This window comes from Dendrobium catenatum, unplaced genomic scaffold (assembly GCF_001605985.2).
Source record: "Dendrobium catenatum unplaced genomic scaffold, ASM160598v2 fragScaff_scaffold_621, whole genome shotgun sequence".
NCBI lineage: Eukaryota > Viridiplantae > Streptophyta > Magnoliopsida > Asparagales > Orchidaceae > Dendrobium > Dendrobium catenatum.
Genome location: NW_021319083.1, coordinates 19,812,254 through 19,835,086, shown reverse-complemented (window position 1 = coordinate 19,835,086; position 22,833 = coordinate 19,812,254). Strand labels below are relative to the sequence as shown.

Sequence of the window (22,833 nt, the reverse complement as noted above, 5' to 3'; positions counted from 1 at the left end):
TCATCTTTCATTTTCTGCAATGTTCCTTCGTGATGTTTAATTTTAAATAGTTCAAAATAAATTAAAGATATTACCTTTAACAGGGGGCTTGATGACTTGAGACCTGGCGAAGATGAAGGTTCTTCAATTTTACAGGCAAGTTGAAAAATATTCGAAGTTACATTTGAAACATCCAAATTTTGCCTGTTTATGAAACTACCACTCAACCAAAAAAAGGAAAAGAAAGAAGCAAATCTATACTTTCACATGAGCTATGATCAAATCATTGAGAAATTTATCGGAACTATCAAACAATGTGAAACAAATGTTTGATACTTTAATTAATTGAGTTTTATTCCATTCCTTAACCCATATTTATATAATCCTATGTGAGTTACAGAATAGAAAGCACGTAAAATCAAGTGAGCATGTAAAATCAAGTGCTGAAATTTAGCCATAAAATTCATCATAATAAATTAGTGCACAATGATGGGTGAGGTGGAATTCGCATGGTTTGATGAGGAATCTATTATGAGATTAGCAACCTTGGGCCCAACTCTCTTGAGATATAAAATGTCATCATCGGGTCATGAAAAACTACCCTTGGGATATGAAGTCACCCTTGGAACATGAAAAGCCATACTTGAGACTCTCTCGACCTTTAATTACCAACCATAGAAGGAAGTGCTGAGTGGTGTATAAGTAGGGCTATTTTCTTTAAGTTTAGTATGTGATGATTGATTTTTTTTTTTTTTGAGAGGTTGTATTCTATCATACACAAATTCGGACTTGAATTTTCAAGGTTAAAATTATGATAATCAAAATAAGGAAGAATATATATTTCTAGTAGGGGATCAACATTAATAGAGAAAAAAAATTTGATGTAAAAAAGAAAAAAAATTACGATAGTGACTCCAGTGGAAGATAAGATTAGAGAGAGTCGCCTTATATGGTTTGGTCACATTAAACGGAGGCCTTCTGATGACCCGGTTAAGAAAGTTGAGTTATTAGATTTGACTTATGTTAAGGAAGGTAGAGGTAGACCTAAAAAGACTTGGTTAGAAAATATTAAAAATGATATTTCTTTATTAGATTTAAATGAGAATTTGACTTTTGACCGGATACAATGGAGAAAAAGGATTCATGTAGCCGACCCTACGTAGTGGGACAAAGGCTTGATGTTGTTGTTAAAAAAAAAACATTACGAGAGATTTGAAATCATTTGCAAACTAGATCTTAACACAACGTTTTTTAGATGTGTTGTAGCGCATACATACAAATTTAGTAGGTTGAGTTGAAAGTTTAGTGATGAGGACATCGGCAGGAGATTCCGGAATGGTTATAACCGGAAGCATCAGAGATTGACGGCTACGATTAGGAGCCTGTACTTTTGATATATTTCATGTATTAGCTATTTTATTTCATGTTTGACGATTGTACCCTTGCTTATATTTTATTTTGAATTGTAACCCTAAAGACATTTCAATGTTTGTTTTCTTTTCTCTTTGAGGCCTATATATATGACCCTTAGTCTTGTATTAGGGTTAATGCTTGATCAATAAAAATATTTCTGGTTTCCTTGAGAGCCTTGTGAGTTCTTGAGTGGTGAAGTTCGAAGGTGTGGGCAAAGCAACACCACCAGTCGTCGGAAGTGTCCCCGGCTCGTGGCTCGACTCCTATTTCCAGTCCCGGTCACTCTCCACCCTACCTCAAAACTGTTGGCCACCCTTTCTCCCCAACAAACCGCCGGCCCCAACCCAGTCTCCCTCCTCCCACCTGCTAGCCCTCAACTCCTCTCCAACCTTAGCCGCCGCCCGCCGGCCCAGTCCACAAAGCCCTCCCTCCTCTCCCAATCCCACTCTTGGTTGCCGGCCACACTTAATTACCCCTGATAGTGATGATTTTCATCATCATTATTACATGCCTAAATTAGCATAATTGATTTGGGAAAGATTTTGATTTAAATGGTTTCCTAAATTAGCCAAGTTAAATTAGAAAAGTTCCTAAAATTAGGTCTAATTTAATTTTAAATTAGATTTGAGGTCATTTGTCTTCTCCTAAAGTGGATTAATGATTAGGAATCTTCCAATCCCCCCCCCAAATATTTTCCCTCTCTCCCATGCTTGTTGTCGGCCCTATAACCCTCCCTCTCTCTTTATTTTCACTAACCCTATTTGAAATTGAAATTCAAATTTCAAAATCAAAACTCCTTTCCCCTTTTAAATAAAACCTGAAATTAAATTCAGATTGTATTTGATATGCCCTAATCCAAACCCTAAACCTAAGTTAGCATAGATATATATTAGAGATATAATTGTTGACCCGCTTACTATATCGATAGAAAACAAAAAAAAAAATCTTTCATACCTGTCCGTCGCCGAATTCAACATGACGTTGCTGCTCTTCCCACGATCTTCGCATAAGGCTCGCACGACTTAACGTCCCATCCCGCACGACTCGTTTGAGTCGTTAAATACCGAAGGAAATGAGAGAGCTCTGCTCTCGCTGCCTCTCCGATCTCTCACTCTCCCTCTCTCGCACGCTCCTCCTCCTTCGTTGCTGTTTAGCTTCGTGGCTTCGCAGGAGCTGTTCAACTTCGGGCTTTCAACAACTTTCCCTCCCAGTTGGATTGGAAGTTACAAAGCTTTCATTGGAAGCAATGCGGAGCTCGCCGACTGTGAAGTCAACTTCTTCCCCTTCGTGCTGCTTCTACGGCTCCTTCGACGACTTTCCCTTGCGGTCGGATCGGAGTTACGACATTCCTATCAGAAGCAGGCACGGGAGCACGCTCGCTGTGAAGTAACTTTCTCTGCTTCGCACTCTCCCACGGTTCCTTTGTCGTTGCTCGACTGCGCTCCATCGACGGCGCTCCCTCGTCGGATCGGAACCAATACATTTTGATTAGAAGCAGGGCCCCTTCGCACGCTTGTTCAGCCAAATCCCCCGTGCTAAAGGATTTATATATATATATATATATATATATATATATATATATATATGCCAAAATTTTTTTATGCTTAACAAGAACGTGTCAAAACATTTTTTGTTGTTATTAATAACAAAATTATGTAGATCATACCTTTTTACTAGAATTGCGCTAAGAGGGGAATCCAGTACGACAGGTGCGACGAGGCGGGTAAGCCCTATACACGCTCTTGTAGCGTGGTGGAGACAATCCTCGACCTTGGCATCAGCACTGTCGACACTGCTACGCAAGGTATAATCTCTAAAACTCAAATTTCTAATTCTCGTAATGTGCAATGGACCGGGGAACCCCCGATACGCGCTCTCGTAGCACGGTGGGAAGAAACCCGGTGCGGTGCCTACGACAAGGAGGGTAATCACTTTAAATCCTATTTTCGTCGTTTGCAGCTGACCGAGGAACCAAATATACGCGCTCTTGTAGCACGGTAGGAGGGAGCCCGGTGTGACGCATACGGCGAGGTGGGTAGGCCCTATACACGCTCTTGTAGCGTGGTGGGGAAGTCACTGGTGTTTTCGTACGGGTACTATTGAAGGCCCCATACACGCTCTTGTAGCATGGTGGGATGAAAAGATATGCGGCCGCATGTTGGTGGAATTTTGAAAGCAGATATTTCAAATCTTAGTTTTCTTTGGAAGTTAAAGTTAAATTCTAATTCTAAAATCGAATCATCCCGTTAGAAAGAGTATATCATCTCGAAAGGTGAAAATAAAATTTCATAACGGTGTTCAAATTTAGAATTATGAAATTCATCTTGAATATTATGACCGGATGCTAAAGAGAACTTCGTATGGCCCCGAAGGGCCAGGATGAGGTTCAACTAAATATCTAGCTACAATAATCAAGAAGTATGATCGTTAAGTTCATATCTAAAGCTATCAAGGATATATCTCCCCGAAGGGAGAAAATATCATTCGATGATAATTCTTTGAATATGATAATAACGATCACTAGTATTTTAAGTTTTCCCAAAGAAATTCAATTGCATTTTGAAAAATCAAATTTTTAAAATCAGATGTGTATGGTTCTAAATCTCCTACGAGCGCAAGCCCTCGTAGTTAATTACATCGTAGGGGGACAAAGTCCCATACGAAAACTCTTGATTAGAATAGTGGCAAAATTTTGTTAGATTTTCCAGGAGTGATATCAAAAAGAGGTGAATTTTGAAAACTCGAAAGGGAACTGGTCAAAATTGAGCAGTTATTATCAAAATCAAGGGAATAAAAGTAGGGGACACTTTGAGATTCCAGAACCATCCAGAAGTGTCCCAACTTAATCTAATGTTAGGCTTTACATTTTAGGATTGAAAGAAGATTTTAATTAGAGTTGAGCGTTTTATTAGAAATTTAGGATTAGATTCCCGAAGTTTGGGATCTTATAATCAAAGATCTGCACCGTATCCTAAATCTAATTTGGACACTGGACCACAATCGTCCGAACCTAACTAATGCAGTGCAAGGTCTGGACTTTACCCTGGCCTGGATTAGGGAGCCAGCTAACCACCTAATCGATTTAAAATAGATGAGTCCGGTATTTTATGAAAGAGCGGTAGGGACGTTTTATTTATAAGGTTTTGAAGAGCTGGGGCCGACATCTAGAGATTTTCTAATTGACCCCTTTTGACTTATGTGGGGTGCAAAATGCAAGGACTAATGCAATTAAAATTTTGACTATTTTAATTTATTTTTAATGCAATGCATGCTAGTTAACAATCTCAAATCAAGTATGTTTGAAAGTTAAAAACAGGCTTAGAAAATAATTTTTTAGAAGACTGGACTTCCCCAGGTCCGGCACCTCGTCCTCATAGGTCAGACTATCCGGACTCTACCCGCAGGCAGGGAAGGGTCTAAAGCAAGGAAAGAAGTAGTGCAGAAATATACATGCGACCCCGGGGTCGATCCCCGGCTAATTCCCTAGATTCGTTATCTTTCTATGTTATTTAGACTCACTAAATTTTAAATTTTAAGATTATGAGTATAAAAATTTTTACACCCTTACAAGTCTCACGTATCCAGCGAAAATAAAAGCGGCACACAAACGCTAAAAAACTAAGAAAAACAGGCAATCCTAAAGGCAATCATTTCAACACATCAAATATAAATGAATTAATTAATAAATGTCCATAGGCAAAGTTGCCTTGCTTATTACAAATCAGAATTTACAAAAAATAAAGTGGTCGGACGCCACTGACAACAACCCGGATTCTAAACCTAGTAGAGACGCAAGTGGTTTTGAATGTGATACTTTTGTCTTCAATTCTTCAATTTTGTTCTCCTTCGGGCTCCTTTCCTTCAGGCTCATTGGATTCTTCGTAGTAGGCTACCCAAATGAATAAGAGAGCACTTCCTTTAAGGGGAAGGCCACCCTTTCCTCTTTGGGTAGGGAAGAAGTGATCCAAATTTGGATCTCCAAATAGAAAAGGGATACTCCCCTAAGGGGTCTTTTTCTCTTTGAAGTTTAAGTTTTGGACCTATGTATCCCAACTCAAAATCCTACTTTCACAACACTTAACATTTGTTCAAATTATATTTGTATAAAAACAAAATTCTAGACTCTCCTGCAGGGTTATCCTAAGCAGTTAATGAATCAAAACATTTATTCCCAAGTAGTTATATATATGCAGAAAAGTAAATAAACACACTGGCCACGTTCTTTTTTTTATTTGGGGGCTTTAGCAGCTGAAGCACAAGTGCAAGCATTTATAATAATTGAATTTTTTTATTGACTTAGCCCCCCTTTTTATTGTCCGGCATGAGCGTGGCCACCTGCAGAAAATTGTGTGAACATCCAGATCGTACCTATCCTACGGGTAATCTAGTCGCCAAACACATCAATCATCCACATAGTACAGTAAAAAGTAAACATACATAGCAAAGCAATTTCATTCACGACATGCAGTGAAAACACGAAAAATTCGGCACACAGTAGTAAAGTAAACATCGGCCTAACCTAGATCTAGAGTTTATTGTCCTAGCAAACCATCTAAAGTGTGTGTAGAAGGTCGTGTGGCTGGGGTAGATCCTAGGTTGGGTGATTGATTAGAGTTATCTAGTATTTGAATTTGTTAAGGCTTAAAGGGAAATTTAAGTTAGAGTTTAAATATTAATATCTTAGGAATTTTATTTGAATGCATTTTAAAGATTAATTGATTACTACATTTGTTTCACACCGAGGTCATGAAGTTTATTTCATCTTCCTTGGGGCTAATCTAATAGCTTCGTAGCTCTGGGTTACCCAGTAGTAATCTGGGTTGATTAAATTAATTTCAGTTGGTTGAAATTAAGAGGAATAGATTAATATTAAAGAGGGTTGATTACTGATTTTAAAATATTAGTTGAGAATTTTATTAACCAAGTTAGAAAATTCTAGAATTTGAAAGAGTTAATGGGTTTTGGGAAAAAATCTAGATACGTTAACTAAGGGGTCAAAAGTTGATTTTTTAAATTAGAGTTAATCTTAAGGATTTTGGATTTTTAATAAATACTAGACCTGATTATGAGTTGTTAGACAGGTGGCACACTTGATTTGAAGTTTTCTATGGAGAGATATGATTTTTCAAAGTTTTGACCCGATTTTGACCTAGGGTTGACCAAAATGTTGACTTTTTTTAACTTTGACCAGATTTTGGGGTTTGATATTTTTAAAAATACTAGACCTTAATTGGAGTCATTAGCTACTGAGTTTGATTAATTTGGACTTTTCTACAATTAATAATGAATTTTAGAAAGTTTGGTATTTATTGGAATTTTAAAATCTATTAAATTAGAAAGGTTTTGGGAGTTTTAATTCAAATCAATTCCAAACCTGATGGAATCACCTCCAAAGGTCAGGAATGACCTAAGAAGGTGTTTCCAAGTATTTTAGAATTTATTTCAATTTTTTTTTTTAAATTTTAATTAATTGTTCATTTTCATTAGAAATTCAATTAAGGACAAATTAGGGGTTCAGTCAAGGGGATTTTATTATTCCTAGGTAGAGGACTATATTCTGGTCGATTTGAGATATTATTCATATTTTTTGGATTTAATATGGATTTATTACATTTTTTTAAATTTTCTGGGTCTTTAAGGGGCTGAATTTTGGCAAGGCAAATTTTCTAACCTAATGACATCCAAATTCAGTCAAATTTTAACCTGGGATACCTGATGTCACTAAATTTGCTATGTTCAAGTTTCACCCCTATTGGGTGTGTGTATAATGCCCTAGGAATTTTCTAGACATTTTCCTAATATTTTTCCTAGGTGTCTCTACTGTTTAAATAGGCTTGAAATTTGGTGTGCCTAACCCTGACATACATGCAATCATACCACAGAAATATCACAGCAAAATACTAAAATCCTAAGGAGTTATGAATTTTCAAAGTTTAGGGTCCAAAATGGGCCCCTTGCCTTAAAAATTCACATCACAGAAATCTAATGGGTATTTGACCCTAAAAAAATTACTGGACATGCCTAAGATACCAAATAATATTTCACCAAAGTTTGGGCTCCAGTTGACCAATGGATTGTGAGAAAAGTAAAAAAAAAACGTATTTCAAACATGCTCAAATATCTCACAATCCAGTATACAAATCATCTCAAAATTAATTTTATTAAATACTAGATAAAATGTCCTTTCCAACGAGTCCAAAAACATCAAATTTGGTGAAAAATTGAATTTTCTGTGAATTTTCAAAGATTTGGGACATTTAAATTTTTTTTATTCAAATTTGGGTCAAATCAGCCGTCAGCCAATCATTGGCTGACGGTGACGTGACGGCATGGCATGGTGCCACGTGTCAGATCCCGAACGGACCCGCGTTTGAACCTGAGGAGGACCGCGCGGGTTGGGGGCGACGTGGCCGATTCTGGGGCGCGATCGGACGGCTCTGGTTGAGCTAGAGTCAAAATAGTTCAAAAACATTCAAACGCCCATATCTTCCAAAATACTTGACGAAATTGCACGAAATTTGAACTGTAGCTAAAGGGCAATATGATCTTGCAATGCCTGGAGTTTGGAGGCTCCATTCATTGTAAAATCGCTACAGTTTCAAATTGAAATTTAAACTTTGAATGAGTATAACTTACTATCCAACCGTCGGATTTTTGCGATCTTGGGCTCGTTTGAAAGCTGCAGTGATTATCTACAACTTTGATGAAGACACCAAGAGCTGGATCTCGTCGGATCGAAAGTTGTAATCGAAACTCCTCTTTCTCTCTCTAGAACACTCTCTCCTCACTAAAATAGTGATTTGAGGCTTGAAAATGGTTGGGAAAATCTTGGGAAGGCCTTGAGGAGTGTTGGAATGTGTGGGAGGAGCTCTTGGAAGGTTGAGGGCTGCTGGAGTTTTGGGACTTAGGTCAAAATGAGCATACTCATAGGTTAGAACAAGTTCTCTCACCTTAAGCCCTTGTTTTTGAATTAGATGGCTAGGATTCAATTAGGAAATGATTAGATGAGTGACATGTGTCCCATGAGCAGCCCAAATCAAGGAAAGGCTGGTGGTTTGAAGGAAGTTTGCCTTGAGCCAAGAGAGGGGGCCACACTCCTTTTTCCTCATTTAGCTAAACCAAGCCATGGCATGGTTAGTAGAGCTAGATTAGGGATCAATTAGGGAGGGAAAAAGCTGATTTCCATTAGCCAAAAGGAGATTTTGGCTTGGAGAAAAGGTTTGTTTTATGGGATGATGAGGTGGCCAAGTCATGGTCTCATTACAAAGGTTATTTTTGATCCATTGACTTGTTGATCAGTCAGTGGTGACTAGGATGTGCATGAGGGAGGTCAAGAGTACTACAAGACATCATGCCAAGAAATTTGAAGTCAAGGGTTTAGAATTGAGAGCAAATGCATGATATTTGAAGGGTTTGACCTCTTCAAATGGGTTGACCAAGTCAACTCAAAAAAGTTTAACTTAGATGAATTTCGGATATGTCAAGGGTGTATATTTGACCAATTTTGATGGGTTGAATTGATTCAAAATAGCTTGAATGGTTAAAATTGGGAAGTGTTGTGTTAAAGGGTTGATTCGGTCAACCATAGTTGACTTAGTCAACTTGGTTAGACCATTGGTTGGGTTTAGGTTGAATAAATTCAAATGGGTATTTTGAGGTCAATAGAAGAGATTTCATGCATTGGATTGGTCATTTGGGTTGAAAATGGATGTTTAAATCCATTAAGGGCATTTTGGTCAACCATGGTTGACTTGGTCAACTAGGTCAAACCAAAGAGTAAGTTTGGATTCAATGTGTTCCTAAAGTCATTTAGGATCCATTGGAATGACATTTGGAGAAGATTTCAAAGGTTGATAAGTCAAATTAAGTTGAGTTTAGGCCAAAAGTCCAAAAATTCCCCTTTAAGGGCATTTTGGTCATTTTGGTCTCAAGTCAATTATGGGTCAAATTGAATATGAAAAGATGTGCATTATTGGTTAACAAGTCAATATCAAGGTATTAGGAGTGATCAAAAGATTTGGAGGGGGCTCCAAAGTCAAATTCCACTAGGTGAAAGGTCCAGTGGCATTGATTGTAAATATTTGAAGATTTTGCAACCTTTGGAATTGGATTAAGTTTATGGGGTTAGAGCCCTCCAAATGATCTCAAATTTGGAGGGTTGACACTAGAGACATGTCACATCAATATGTAATTGACAGACTCTGAATCAGATGCCAATTGACTGGGTTTCGAGGTGATGGAAAAATCACCTAGAAAGGGCTTCAGAACCTGAGTCCTTAGCCTAAGGGTTATGGGTTTGAATTGAATTAAGATCTGGATTGGGCCTAAGGGCTAGGAATTAGGAAGATCCTAGGATCTTAAACTCAGGGAGGAGTTAAAAGTGACCTCATACAAAAATGAGGTCAACACCGCAGTGTCTAAGGACACCTACCATACACGCTCGAGTAGCGTGGTGGGAAGGCCTAGCTCCCCTACATTTCTCCCAAACGGGGGATATGTTGGGATGCTGCCGAAATTTTCACTTAAGTTCACAAGACTTAAACAATATAAAGACCTCACTTGAGCAACAATACGGAGGACTCGTACTTGGACACGAATGCATAAAACTTGAACTAAATGTGCAAAGGACTTGCACGAAGAACAGGGAACTTAAATTTGAACTGAACTACAAGAAGTGGAATCCCAAGTCCTAAAATGCACAATCAAAGTCTAAATTCAAATGCTAAATAACAATACATTCGAACAAATACAAACAAACAGCAGGGGACTCGTGGCGAATAGGACCTTGATGCATACAAGCAATGAACAGTAATCCATTCACAGTATCTGAACAATCAAAACAAATCTGATGCAATCAAAAATTTGGGAGAGGGACCCAAATTTTTTATCACAAAAAAGAAATACTCTTTCTAGGATGATAGAAAGACATAAAATACTTAAAAGAACACAAATACTATAAAACACAACTTTATATAATAAAAATGACTTACAAACTTTTGACTCAAATGACACTTACAAGACACTTACAATTTGGACGCTTCAAACTTTGACACAAACAAAATGACACCCTAAAATTGCTTCACTTGAGAAGAAGGATACAATGGAATGGATACTATGGAGAGAAGAAAGAGATTAGGAGACGAGACGAAGATTGGAAAGAGCCCGCAGGATTTCCGGAGGAGGAGGGGAAGAAGCTTAGAAAGAGCCCGCAGGATTTCTAAAGCCAAAAACCACTCAGGTTTTATCCCAAAAATAACTCACATCATTCTCTCTTTTACATTTCCAAAACAACTCCTACTTATAAGATCAAAGAGGGCAGCCAAACAGCCCTTTAAAACCACTAATTAATCTCATTAAAATAAGAATATAGAAGGCCATAAGTCACCAAATAGAAGACCAAAAGACAACACAAATTCTGCAGGAAAATTGCATTGAAAACAGTGGAAAGACCCATGGAAATCCTCCCAAACAGCAGCCCACAAAAAGCCATCAATGAGGGCCAGCTGGCTGTTCAAAATCAGAAGCCAAACAGCCCAAAACAGCAGCTAAAAAGGCAGAAAAAAGCCACGAAACCAGCCAGCAAAAGCCACGGTTTCAGCCAGGAAAAAAGCTACGGTTTCAGCACAGGTTCAGAAATTCCAACCGGCACCTCAAATCTCCAAAAGGTGGCCACGGTTCCAGCACAGTGAAACCCCAAACGGCACAGCAAATCCAAGGAGGGAATTTCGGTTCCAACAGCCAAGCACAAGAAACCAACAGCCACCATTAAAGCACCATGAAGGCCACGGTTCCAACAGCCTAAAGAGGGAAAAATAATGCAGCAGCTCAAGAGGCAAAGGAAGAGGAAGAGACAAGTTCCACACACCTAATTTCTTATACCTCATAATGAATTTAGAGCTAAACATCAGCTCATAATGAGCTACAACTCCACATGATATTAATGAGCTTGCACCACTAAAATTTCAACAACTATGCTCAAAACCGAAATCAGCCAAGGCTCCATAGAATTGTGTTGACCCCCCCTTTGCCTACATCAAAATCTCAATTATCAAAACTTATGAACGTATGAGACAAAATACATAGTGGATGATACTGATGAATATACCAGACTCCTACAACAGTCCTTACAAAGTCAATGCACTGTACTTGTAAGTAACAACAGACAGTTGCAAAGCGCACGAGTACTACCCACATGCAACATGCAACAATCAAAGACCCACCACACAAGCAATAGCTACCCTGTAGATTGAGAGGGTGACATTGGCAGTTGATGAATAAAGATTCCAAGGCATACAGATGATAAATGATTACCAAAATGAGCAACTATAAACAAATACAATCATCAAAAATCACCTGAGATTGGTAAAAGTTGGATATGATGCAGGAACAATAGCTCTTCTACGAATATCTCCAGGAGGTCGTAGTGGATACAGCGGGTCCCTGCAAATACACACGAGCCGCTTGTGGATAACAACAATGGGCATATCGTAAACACGACGAACCCTTGTGGACACAAGTATAAGTATCACCTATAACAGCGGTGATTGTGATGCTGCAAAATATGTCGGGTACGAAGACAACTCGATGTACAAAAAAAGGACACCCCTAGCAGAACGGAAAGGGATGTTTGAGCAAATTAGAACTAAACTTTATGGTGTTCCAAAGTTTTTTCTTAGTCCTATACTTAAGAAGAAAATAATTTTGATGTCCACAAACATCGGAAGTAACAAGTCTACGACATTAAAGAGCTTGAAAGTTCCCTTCAAAGCTGCGGTCACTAATTTCAAAGTCTAGAAAGACATCCCGTTGAACGAGAAAGGGGAGTCAACATCAAGATGATAAGATGCATCGGGACATCCAGATAACACCGCCACCAGATCCGCAACACTCATATTAGCGAACAAAAGGCTTGTATGAGTTTTTAAATAAAAAGTTGTGGGCACTCAAATAGCAATTATCTGCACAACTAAAATATTTCAAAGTACCTGCACATACACCTTAGTTTATATACACATAGGTACACGAGGGGTATGTCCAATCAATGAAATTCTCAAACAGCTGCATGGGCCCCGGCGAGCGTGTTATAAATACACACGTGACGCCTAGCTATGATGCACAAACATGGACACGGCGACACGGACATGACACGACACAAACGCGGGACGCGATTTTTTTTGAAAATATAGGACACGGGTACGACGCGGACACGACAATACATATATATATATCATATTAAAAATGACAAACAATAATAAATGAATGACATGATAACTTGTCTAGCTTATAATATAAAATATTTAGTACAAAATATCTAGTACAACCACAAAAATATAAGCAAATAATCACTTACTACAACATCAAGCATTCAAGCTTCAACTACTATGATTAGCTTTAGAGGTTTATTTTTTGCCTTCAATATCATCATCATTGAATATCATTGCTTTCAACTCTAGTTCAACAAGAGAAATATTTATAATTGTGCAAAAAGAGAGGAGATGAAAATACCTTCACTGTCAAAGAGAAATGAAAATGAGAATATTCGATGAATGGGTATTAAATGCAGACGTTGATTTGGTGTTGTGGATAGGAAATAAGAAATTCAGTTTAAATCTCGCCAAATATAAGAAATTATATTTTAAAAAAATTATAAAATATTTAAGATACGCGTGTCGGACACGCGTGTCCAATTTGTTTTTAATATTTTTTTAATTGGACACGTTTTCAGTGTGTCCTACACGTGTCGGAGGAGTGTCAGACGAGTGTCGTGTTGGACACGGTGTCGGACACTGCACGGCTCTTTGAGGAGAAATGTCGATGCATCATAGACGCCTAGGAATGTTGTGCGGGTCAATAAGTGAATTCAAGTTCAAACTCGATCCTTTTATACGGATCAATAGGAGTCTACAGGATTTGAACCTTCAAACAAATATAAGGTTGTGGCGACCGTTGTATTTATTTTAATACGTTCATATTAGGCCTTCAATGCCTATAATTAAGAGAATTCACCAATAAAGGCATAAATCCTACAAAACCCGATCCTCCTAAGCAGGTTAGTAAGAGTAGACAGTGTTTAAATCATCGGATAAACATGTGGTCTTGAAGTCCACCGAAATATTTATTTTATACATTCATATTAGGCCTTCAAGGCCTTTAACAAAGAAAGTTCACAAATAAAGACACGAAACCTAAGAAACCCGATCCTATGTTGACAGCTCAACAGAGTGGACATGGTTCATCTACAAAATATAAATATTTTCAAGTGTAAATGACCTCAAAGTCACCTCGATGATGACTGTATTGAATGTTTATCTTAACCAGAGGGGTTCACAAATAATTTCAAATGTCTTTCCGGCTCCACCAAAATACAAAAATCTAAAAATCCCAAAATCATCAAAATTCAAAATATTTAAAATTAAAATCAAACCGTCAATCACTTAAAGTAAAATTCATCCACCCTCTGCAACAGTTTGTCGAGGTGGACAAATTAAAATATAACTTCAGCTCATATAGAGCCAAATGCCTAGTCGAAAATATCACTAGGATCCATTCTCAAATAATCTCATGTCAGTAAAGACGTGATACGTGTCTTTTAACCGGTGGTTTTGCTGCCAAATGGCACCGCAGGATAAACGGTTATGACACGGGCCCTTTGAACTGAGTGGTTTTGCCGCCAAAAGACACCACGAAATACCTGTTATGGCCAGAGCCAATACGCTCCTTATTGGCCTCAAATCCTTGAGATATGAATCAATATGATATAATCGATAGGGCAAAAAGCCCTCTGTTAGCTAAGGTGGATTTAAATTTGTCCCCTTAGATAATTATTCACCCCAGGTCTATAAGGTACCTTTGGACGAAGCAACCCATGGCTGCCGACAAGGATCCTTCTGTCAGGTTGGGTCGACTACCTCCTCTTACTAAGTAGACCAGGGACCATAATTATGGCCCGGGACGACGGAACAATGGGATCTTGATCGGGTCCATCATCCATCCCACCACCATTCGCTTTAAGTGCAAGATGGTGAAATTTCCAATTTTAAATATAAAACCTTCAAACTTCTAATTTCCAAGTCCAATGCTGATATTATATGCCAGATAACACGTATATTCTACGTATCTGATTGACGACTAGCCTTAATCGAAAGTTTTCTCTCGTTATCGGGAGGGGTAATTAACTATAGGGGCTTGCGTATATAGGAAACCAGAACTCATATCATAAAGTCCTCGCAAAATGAGGGCGAAATCTCTGGGTAGTGTCTTATCTACAAACCCATTTGCCTTCCCAAAATTTACCCAAGAACTTAATTCCGTTAAAACTCCCTCGCAAAAAAAAAGCAACAGTCGCGGGCGGAGACCGGGGCCGAATTTTTGGAGCCCACAATAATCAGATTGGACGGTATGCCGAAGGTGATTGTATCTAATTGGGTCAGTTTCTGTTTCTTGCCACGATCTGACACGGTATGACTTGTGTAGTTGGGTTGTGTCATTCTTATGATGCATCGACACTTCTCCTCAAAGAGGCGTGCAGTGTCCGACACCATGTCCGACATGACACTCGCCCGACACTCCTCCGACACGCGTCGGACACGCCGAAAATGTGTCAGATTAATAAATATTAAATACAAATTGGACACGCATGTCCGGCATGCGTATCTTATATATTTTATGAATTTTTTTATATATAATTTCTTGTATTTGGCGGGATTTAAAATAAAATTCTTATATCCTATCCACAATATCAAATCAACGTCTGCACTTAATACCCAATCATCGAATATTCTCATTTTCATTTCTTTTTTGCAGTGAAGGTATTTTCATCTCCTCTCTCGGTGACTGATAAACGGCATCGACGCCTGACTCTCGACATCCTAATACTAATCATTTTAGCATAAATTCTAGTTAAATGGCTTATTATTTTCAAATTATTTTTAAAATTATACTTATTTAATTTTTATACACTATTTTTTAAATATAAAAACTATAATAATGTGTCCAACCCGTGTCCCGTGTCTGTGTCGTGTCGTATCCGTGTCGCCGTATTGTCTGTGCATCATAGGTCATATCGGGTTGGGTTGTGACACGTTCTATTAGAGATTTGGGAATGAGTCGAATGAAGGAGTCCTTATGGATCTTCTCAAGTTTGCGGAGCGAACAAAGAGGAACTGAACATAGTATTAGGTCTTTAATACCATTTCAAACGATAAGAAATAAGCTTTGGTAGCAAGAAATAAGGATTGATATTTGAATTGCTTGAATTTTATTCCATTATCTAATCCATATTTATACAACCCAAGGAAAATTACAAAATAAGATGTATATAAAATCATGAGTTGAAATTTAGTTATAAAATTAATCACAATATATTAGTGCACATGGATTGATGAGATGGCATTTACATGGATCGATGAGGTTGCGTGCAAGGAGCTGATATAGCCATGGATCATGGATATTGATTTCCAATGATATACATTGATAGTATCATTGAGAATGAAAATTGATGTGCTTTTTAAGATTTGGTTGATGTTATTTTAAATAGCAGTTGGTTATTGATTTGTAAATTGACATTATTTTGTGTAAGACAATTCTTTTGTCAAATGAGCGTGTACTTTTTTTGTCTTTTTTGGCTTAAACTTATTTATCTGTAATTTAGCGTATTTAGCGTTTTTAAAGCTGTTTAGACAGTCTAATTTTACTTTATTCACATTCCTTCTCTTCAGGCTGAGGTTGAGAATCTTGCATTGCAGGAGTGTAATCTGGATGTTCAGATCAAGTATGTTATTAATTATATCACGAACATCAATAGATGGTTTTTGTTTTGCCTGATTTTGAAGGTTTTTGCAGTGAAATGAGAGAACGGATTAGGGAACTAAGTGAAGATGAAAACAGTTCAAAGTAAGTACTCCAACAAATGCCCAATATCATGCAATTGGATGCACTATGCATGACTTATTCTTTGTGTGGAAATTTCGTTAGTTAATTGTATATTTCATTGATACTACATTTTATATCTATTTAACTCTTGCAGATGGCTTTATGTGACTGAAGAGGATATCAAGCAGCTACCATGCTTTCAGGTCTGCGTTGTTGTATAAAATATTGTTATTACTTGTCTGTTAATATGCTTAACAATGTTTGACATTAAGGCCTCGTTTGATAATGCTTTTTTTCTCCGTTTCCCTTTGAATACTCCGAAATCAATTAGTATTTACTGTTTGGAATCAAAGCTTAACAATAATTCCTTTTTAATAAACATCGTTTTTTCAGCGGTTACAAAATTCTTTTCGTATCTGCTTCTTCGGCCACAAAACAGATTTTCGGAAGTTACTTACTGATTTAAAATTATTTTCAAGTATTAAATAATAAAATCTCAAAAGCAGAACTCCTAAACAAACAATTTAAAATTACTTTCAAGTATTAATAAGCACTTTTAAAAATATTAGTCAAATATATCTCATTATTGAAACTCCATTTTATTGAACGGCTTTTTCTCAACCTCATTTTCTAAAACTCCTTTTTATATAAGCATAAACCGAATCAAACGAAGTCTAAGATACTTAATTGTTGTCGATGTCAAGTCTTCCATATTAATTATTTTTCCTCTTTCTTTTACAGAATCAAACACTGATTGCAATAAAGGCCCCACATGGTACAACCTTGGAAGTCCCAGATCCTGATGAGGTAGGCGTGAAGCCATATTGGAGTTACAGTTACTTTGTTCCCACTGTTTTCTGCTCTCTGTATGTTTTACGTCATGGTTTCTAAACTTGATGCATATGTTGTCACATCCCATTTTGATCCACTTCAGACAATCTGGAGTGTAACCCACTTCAGACAATCTGGAGTGTAACAGATAAGGCGAATCTAAATAGACATATATCTTACTAACACCCATCCTGAGTTACTTCTGTCAGGATCGAGTGAGTACAGAACAATCTATCGAGACTATCCCAATACAATAAAATTTTCAATTTTAACAATTTATCTACATAGTTCATATTTGGAAGCGTATTCACAACACATCAAATAAAATATAATGCTTTACTAAACTTTCAAATAAAGTTTACATACCTAAAAATCTTATTGTTTATCTTACTGCTTTGACTTCCATGTATACCCAAAACTAATGTAGATAAATGCAGTCACCCAAACTTATGTACACTAATGCTTGCTCCTTTCCTTGTCCATACAGTACAACCACTGTTAATGGCCTAAAAGCTCAATGAAATAATCATAGTACAAGAAATAAGAATTAATATTTTATATTCAATTATAAATGATATTTGAATCACTGAAACTGAGTTACTTCTGTCAGGATCGAGTGAGTACAGAACAATCTATCGAGACTATCCCAATACAATAAAATTTTCAATTTTAACAATTTATCTACATAGTTCATATTTGGAAGCGTATTCACAACACATCAAATAAAATATAGAGCTTTACTAATCTTTCAAATAAAGTTTACATACCCAAAAATCGTATTGTATATCTTACTGCTTTGACTTCTATGTATATACAAAACTTATGTATGTAAATGCAGTCACCCAAACTTATGTACACTAATGCTTGTTCCTTTCCTTGTCCATACAGTATAACCACTGTTAATGAGCTAAAAGCTCAATGAAATACACAATCATAGTACAAGCAATAAGAATTAATATTTTATATTCAATTATAAATGACATTTGAATCACTGAAAGAATCATAAGCTGTATAAATAATCAATACATATAACCGTGCAATTCATTAAATTTATTCTTTTAACTTTCCACATATTTCTTATTTTATTTATTTTTCGATATTTCAGATAAGTCATATGACGACTATAAGTTTTTGCATACTTGCAGCTCTCCCATTCAAGGTTAGATTTGATTTTTTAACTTTTAGAAGAGAGAATGTTGGGCACCTTCTATACGGTCCCTAAGACTTACTTCATCAGGTCTTTCGCCTTTACTTGTGCGAGTCTATTCCCCATAATATGATTTTTCTCATTAACCATCTTATTAACATTCAGATGTTCATAACATACATATATGTATCATATTGCAGCATATATTGTATATTAAATAACCCAAATTAACAAATAATTAAATCAAGTGAACAAGTAATCATAAACTCATAATACGATTGAAATGTGGAATAATATTACCACGCTAATGTAAATTTTTTTCATTTCGTATACGACAAATTGGGTATCTCACCTCATTCTCTAGGGTAGGAGGATGAGTTTGTTCTCCTAATATACCCCAACTTCTTTTTCTCTTGTAAACAACTTAAAGCATCAATTTTGCCATTTGTATATGAATTCTAATAAAAATCAGGTTCTGAGAAAAAGATCTTAAAAGGTTTACCTCAATTGAATTGCTCATTCAACTCAAATTTTTTCCCTCTTCCTGCACTCCTTCCTGTCTTCCCTTCCTTCCCTTCTCTACCTTACATTTTTTTCAGAATTTTTCCCTGTAACAGCCTTTGCCTCCTCGCCTCTTGCTTGCGGCCTTCTTCCGACTACGGAAAACAAAGTGACGGGTGGGAGGAGGAATGGAATGCAAGGCTTAAACTTATATTTTATAACATGATTAATATTTCACTATTACATTCAACTAGACCCTCCCAGCTACCTGAGCAGCATGATCCCCGCACTCAGTCATCCACCCTTGCATGCCGGGATTAGTAGAAACTGTAGTGGGTGAATTGAATGCTGCAGTCATATAAAATTAATTAGCCTTTAATTAAATACTTTAGTTTATATATATATATATATATATAGGCTTGTAATTTAGGTATACTTCTATATATCAAAATGCTCAAAATTAAAAATAAAATTTAATGAAAATATATTTGATGTTTTATGGAGGTATGATAAAATGGGATAAATTTTGGGGCAAATTTTTATGCTTACCTTTTTGACAAAATTTTGGGTATTATATACATGTAGGCTGGTGAGAATCCCCAGAGGAGGTATACAATGGTACTTAGAAGCACCATGGGTCAAATAGATGTTTACCTTGTCAGGTAACAGCTGTCTTGCCACTAATTTAAACTTCTGTAACTTCAGCAAGAAATTTGGATGGTGATATCTCTCATTTATGCTCATGTTGCTGATGCATTTTGGTCCATTTTTGATATATGTTCTAAGTAAATTTGAGGGCACATTTGAGGAGTTAATTAGTGTTGATACATCATCAAATCTCCCTTGCACATCATCATCTGGCTGCAACGAGCATCCAGATGCTCCAACATTGACTGACCATAGCAAAGGCAATGAATTGGAGCTTCAGGTCCATGAGGACCATGACTCCTGGAGAATTAACGCAGATTCAAATGCAACACAGGATTTCACGGATGGCATGATGAAGGTTGTTCCTCCTGATGCAAATGTAAGTGCTGTCCCTTATTTTTTAAGAGGCAACTATCAGCTAGATGTAATATTCCTTTCTCACATATGCGTTGTTTGACTTTCCCTACTTTTTTTTTTTCTCTACATTTATTCGTAAGCATCCACTCATAATTTCTTACGAAAGCCAAACCTCAAACATATTCAAGTATTCTAATTCTAATGCACGTGCACCAAGCCTGAGTATTTTGTTATATTTTGGTTTTGCCTATTACTTTCCTATTTATAAGAGTTTAAGAGGGTGAATTTAAATCTAAATAAGGTTTAAATTTTCGTTTGCAGCTAATCCAAAATAACATATTTTATAACAAACTTTTAAATATAATTTTATCCAAAAACAAAATGATAATTTTTATTCATTCGATTATCATAAAATTAACTAGTTTAATTTTTGTTACTTCTGTTGACAATTTTATGGAGGCAAAAATTAACAACCCCACTCAATAATCTGGTAATATGCTTTGGATCTCATTTAATTTGACCTCTCTCCAATTCAAGCTCCTCAATCTCCCAATGCCCTAAGGGCTAAACTCTAAACAACTTCAACAAGACCAAATGATGCTTGGACTTAATCCGATGAGAAACTTCTTAAGCACTATGTTACACATTAAAATGCATCCACTAATACCTAAATTGTGTCTGTCCCTTGTACCCTCACAATTTTATTCATTAGGATAGGTTGTTTAATATGAGATCAATTCTTAAACATCTCCAATGATTTACCTCTCAACTTTTGTATCATTCTTTGCGTTAAAATCTGACTTGCAATCAATCAACAAAATTAATTTTGTTTTCTCAAATCGCTTTGCTCCAATATTCATGATGAAATTTAAGCAGTTCCACTTAAAGTTACATCTTGTAACACATATAATCCAATTATCTTTGTTTTCATGACAAGTAATGCATACTTGTAAATTTTTGTTTCAAAACGGACTTGCAATCAATCAACTAAATTATTTTTGTTTTCTTAAATCACTATGCTCCAATATTGATGATGAAATTTAAGCAGTTGCACTCAAAGTTACATCTTGTAAGACATATAGTCCACCATTTATCTTTGTTTTCATGACAAGTAATGCATACTTGCAAATTTTATGGACCTCAATATCTCCCTAGTATTTGAATATTTTTTTATTAAGAGCATTCAAAAATATCAAATTCTTAGTAAGGTTTAGTGTATGCTTGGTTCCTATTAATGTTTAGTCATAACACATCTTATTAATGTTTAGTCATAACACCATGCACCTAACTTCACAGCTTCAAATTATGCCGGGCACAGTAAATTGTTTCTCAGTTAAGCATAAATACATTGCTTCTCAGTTAAGCATAACTGCTGGAATATGTCTTAAAGTGAAAAATTATTTTTTTATGAGGACACATCCTAGCACATACAAAAATAGCATAATCTAATTGTTTGCTGACTTATGATCCCTACACGATGTTCCTTCCTTTTTGAAAACTTGATAATGTATTTTAATTTTTCTTTCTTTTTAAAATAAAAATAAGTCATTTTTTTATATCCTAAATGAGATTTTCTTCTCCCATGATTAGAGAGGTAGACCATTTATCAAATAAAATTCTCCCTTTAATCAACAATCTCCTCATATTGCTTCACATCTCCAATACCCTCAAGTTTAAAAATCATATATTAAAGATGAAGTGGATTCTTAACATATTCTCTAAATTGATCCCATCTATATCTTACAATTTAATGGCACAAAGAATTACAGATCACACAAGTTAAAAAAATTCTTCATCTTCAACCATCGCATCAATATTTCTCAATTTTTTAACAATGCAATTAAACTCATCAAGATATGATTTAATGGGGTTACATTCTTGCATATATTGTACATATAAACTTTGCTTTTGATAAATTTTGTTAGCAATACTGATGTGAAACAAATAGGAATTGCATGAATTTAATAAAAATTATTAAGCTTGTCAATTTTAAAATTAATGTTTCATAAGATTAGATTCTAGGATTTCTTAGTTGTTGTTTTGCTTTGGCATGTGGTTACAAACCAGATTAGAAGGGCAATTTAAAATAACAACAAAATTATAATAAAGCTAGATACGCAAGTAATAGAAATCCTTCAATTAGCAATTAGAAAATTCACCTTGAGTTCCCCTCACTCACACTCTTGAGGGCTATTTAACGGAAGAATAATTTCAACAAACTTAATGACGTTACCAAAAGACAGAAGATGCCTATAGTATTGCCAATGAAAACTTTTCAGGAGGGGAAGAAGTTGGTGGATGTTGGAGAACTTATCACTTTCCGGAGGTTTGGTGCTCGTCGATGGCAGTCATCAAAGTGAAGAGAATCCGATCGACATAGTCTTCGACGGTGTGGTCGATCTCCAAGTTGAAATCGAAGAAGAGTGATCTCAACACATCTAGGATGGGAAAATTTTAAGAATAAGCATGATTATAAATTGTATTAACAATTTAAGCATGTTTTAAAAAAAATTTAAATATAGGCAAAGTCGCTAGTTTAAACGGCGACTTATGCTGACTAGGATTATAGCCGTTATGCTGAGTTGGCAAATAAATGCTTATATTAATAAGTCGCCTGAATAAAATACGACTTGAAAGTCGCCCGTTAAATGGGTGACTTACGCTAGAACTAAAAAAAAAAAATTTAATAAAAAAAAAGTTCTACAAGTTAACTGATTGTAATGTTAATTAATATATGAGATTCATTTTATGGATAATGAAAACAAAAAAACGAACATTCTTCCTATTGAAGGTTTTCCTGTTTTGTAGTCCTTGAAGCACAAATCAAATTTTTTTTATTCTAAAGAAATATTAAGAATCATATTTTTAAGTGATTTGCAACAATTATGTAATGAGTGTTTCATTATGAATATTTGCAAAATTTGTAAATTGGCTCAGGTACTAGGCAGGTTAAAAAAGACTTTTAAATAAAATGCTAATAATTGAAATGATCCATAACATAAGCATATTGAAATCAAATAATCCATAACATAAGCATACTGAAATACATAAAAGGATGAACTAGCGTCGCCTACGTGACCACTGTG

At 36.0% G+C, this 22,833-nt stretch overlaps 1 protein-coding gene across 3 annotated transcripts in view; it reads left to right on the top strand.

Moving 5' to 3' along the window:
- Positions 1 to 22,833, top strand: part of LOC110108696 (transcription factor E2FA) — a 40,176-nt gene that overhangs the window by 10,779 nt on the left and 6,564 nt on the right. For 2 of the 3 annotated variants that reach the window (XM_028695242.1, XM_020839451.2), the window contains exons 6-13: positions 84 to 135; positions 16,110 to 16,162; positions 16,234 to 16,284; positions 16,418 to 16,466; positions 17,005 to 17,070; positions 18,200 to 18,253; positions 19,328 to 19,404; positions 19,529 to 19,769. In XM_028695242.1, the coding sequence (XP_028551075.1) occupies positions 84 to 135; positions 16,110 to 16,162; positions 16,234 to 16,284; positions 16,418 to 16,466; positions 17,005 to 17,070; positions 18,200 to 18,253; positions 19,328 to 19,404; positions 19,529 to 19,769 (643 nt within the window). The remainder of the gene's footprint in view (positions 1 to 83; positions 136 to 16,109; positions 16,163 to 16,233; positions 16,285 to 16,417; positions 16,467 to 17,004; positions 17,071 to 18,199; positions 18,254 to 19,327; positions 19,405 to 19,528; positions 19,770 to 22,833) is intronic. The other variant, XM_020839452.2, reaches the window with a different exon arrangement.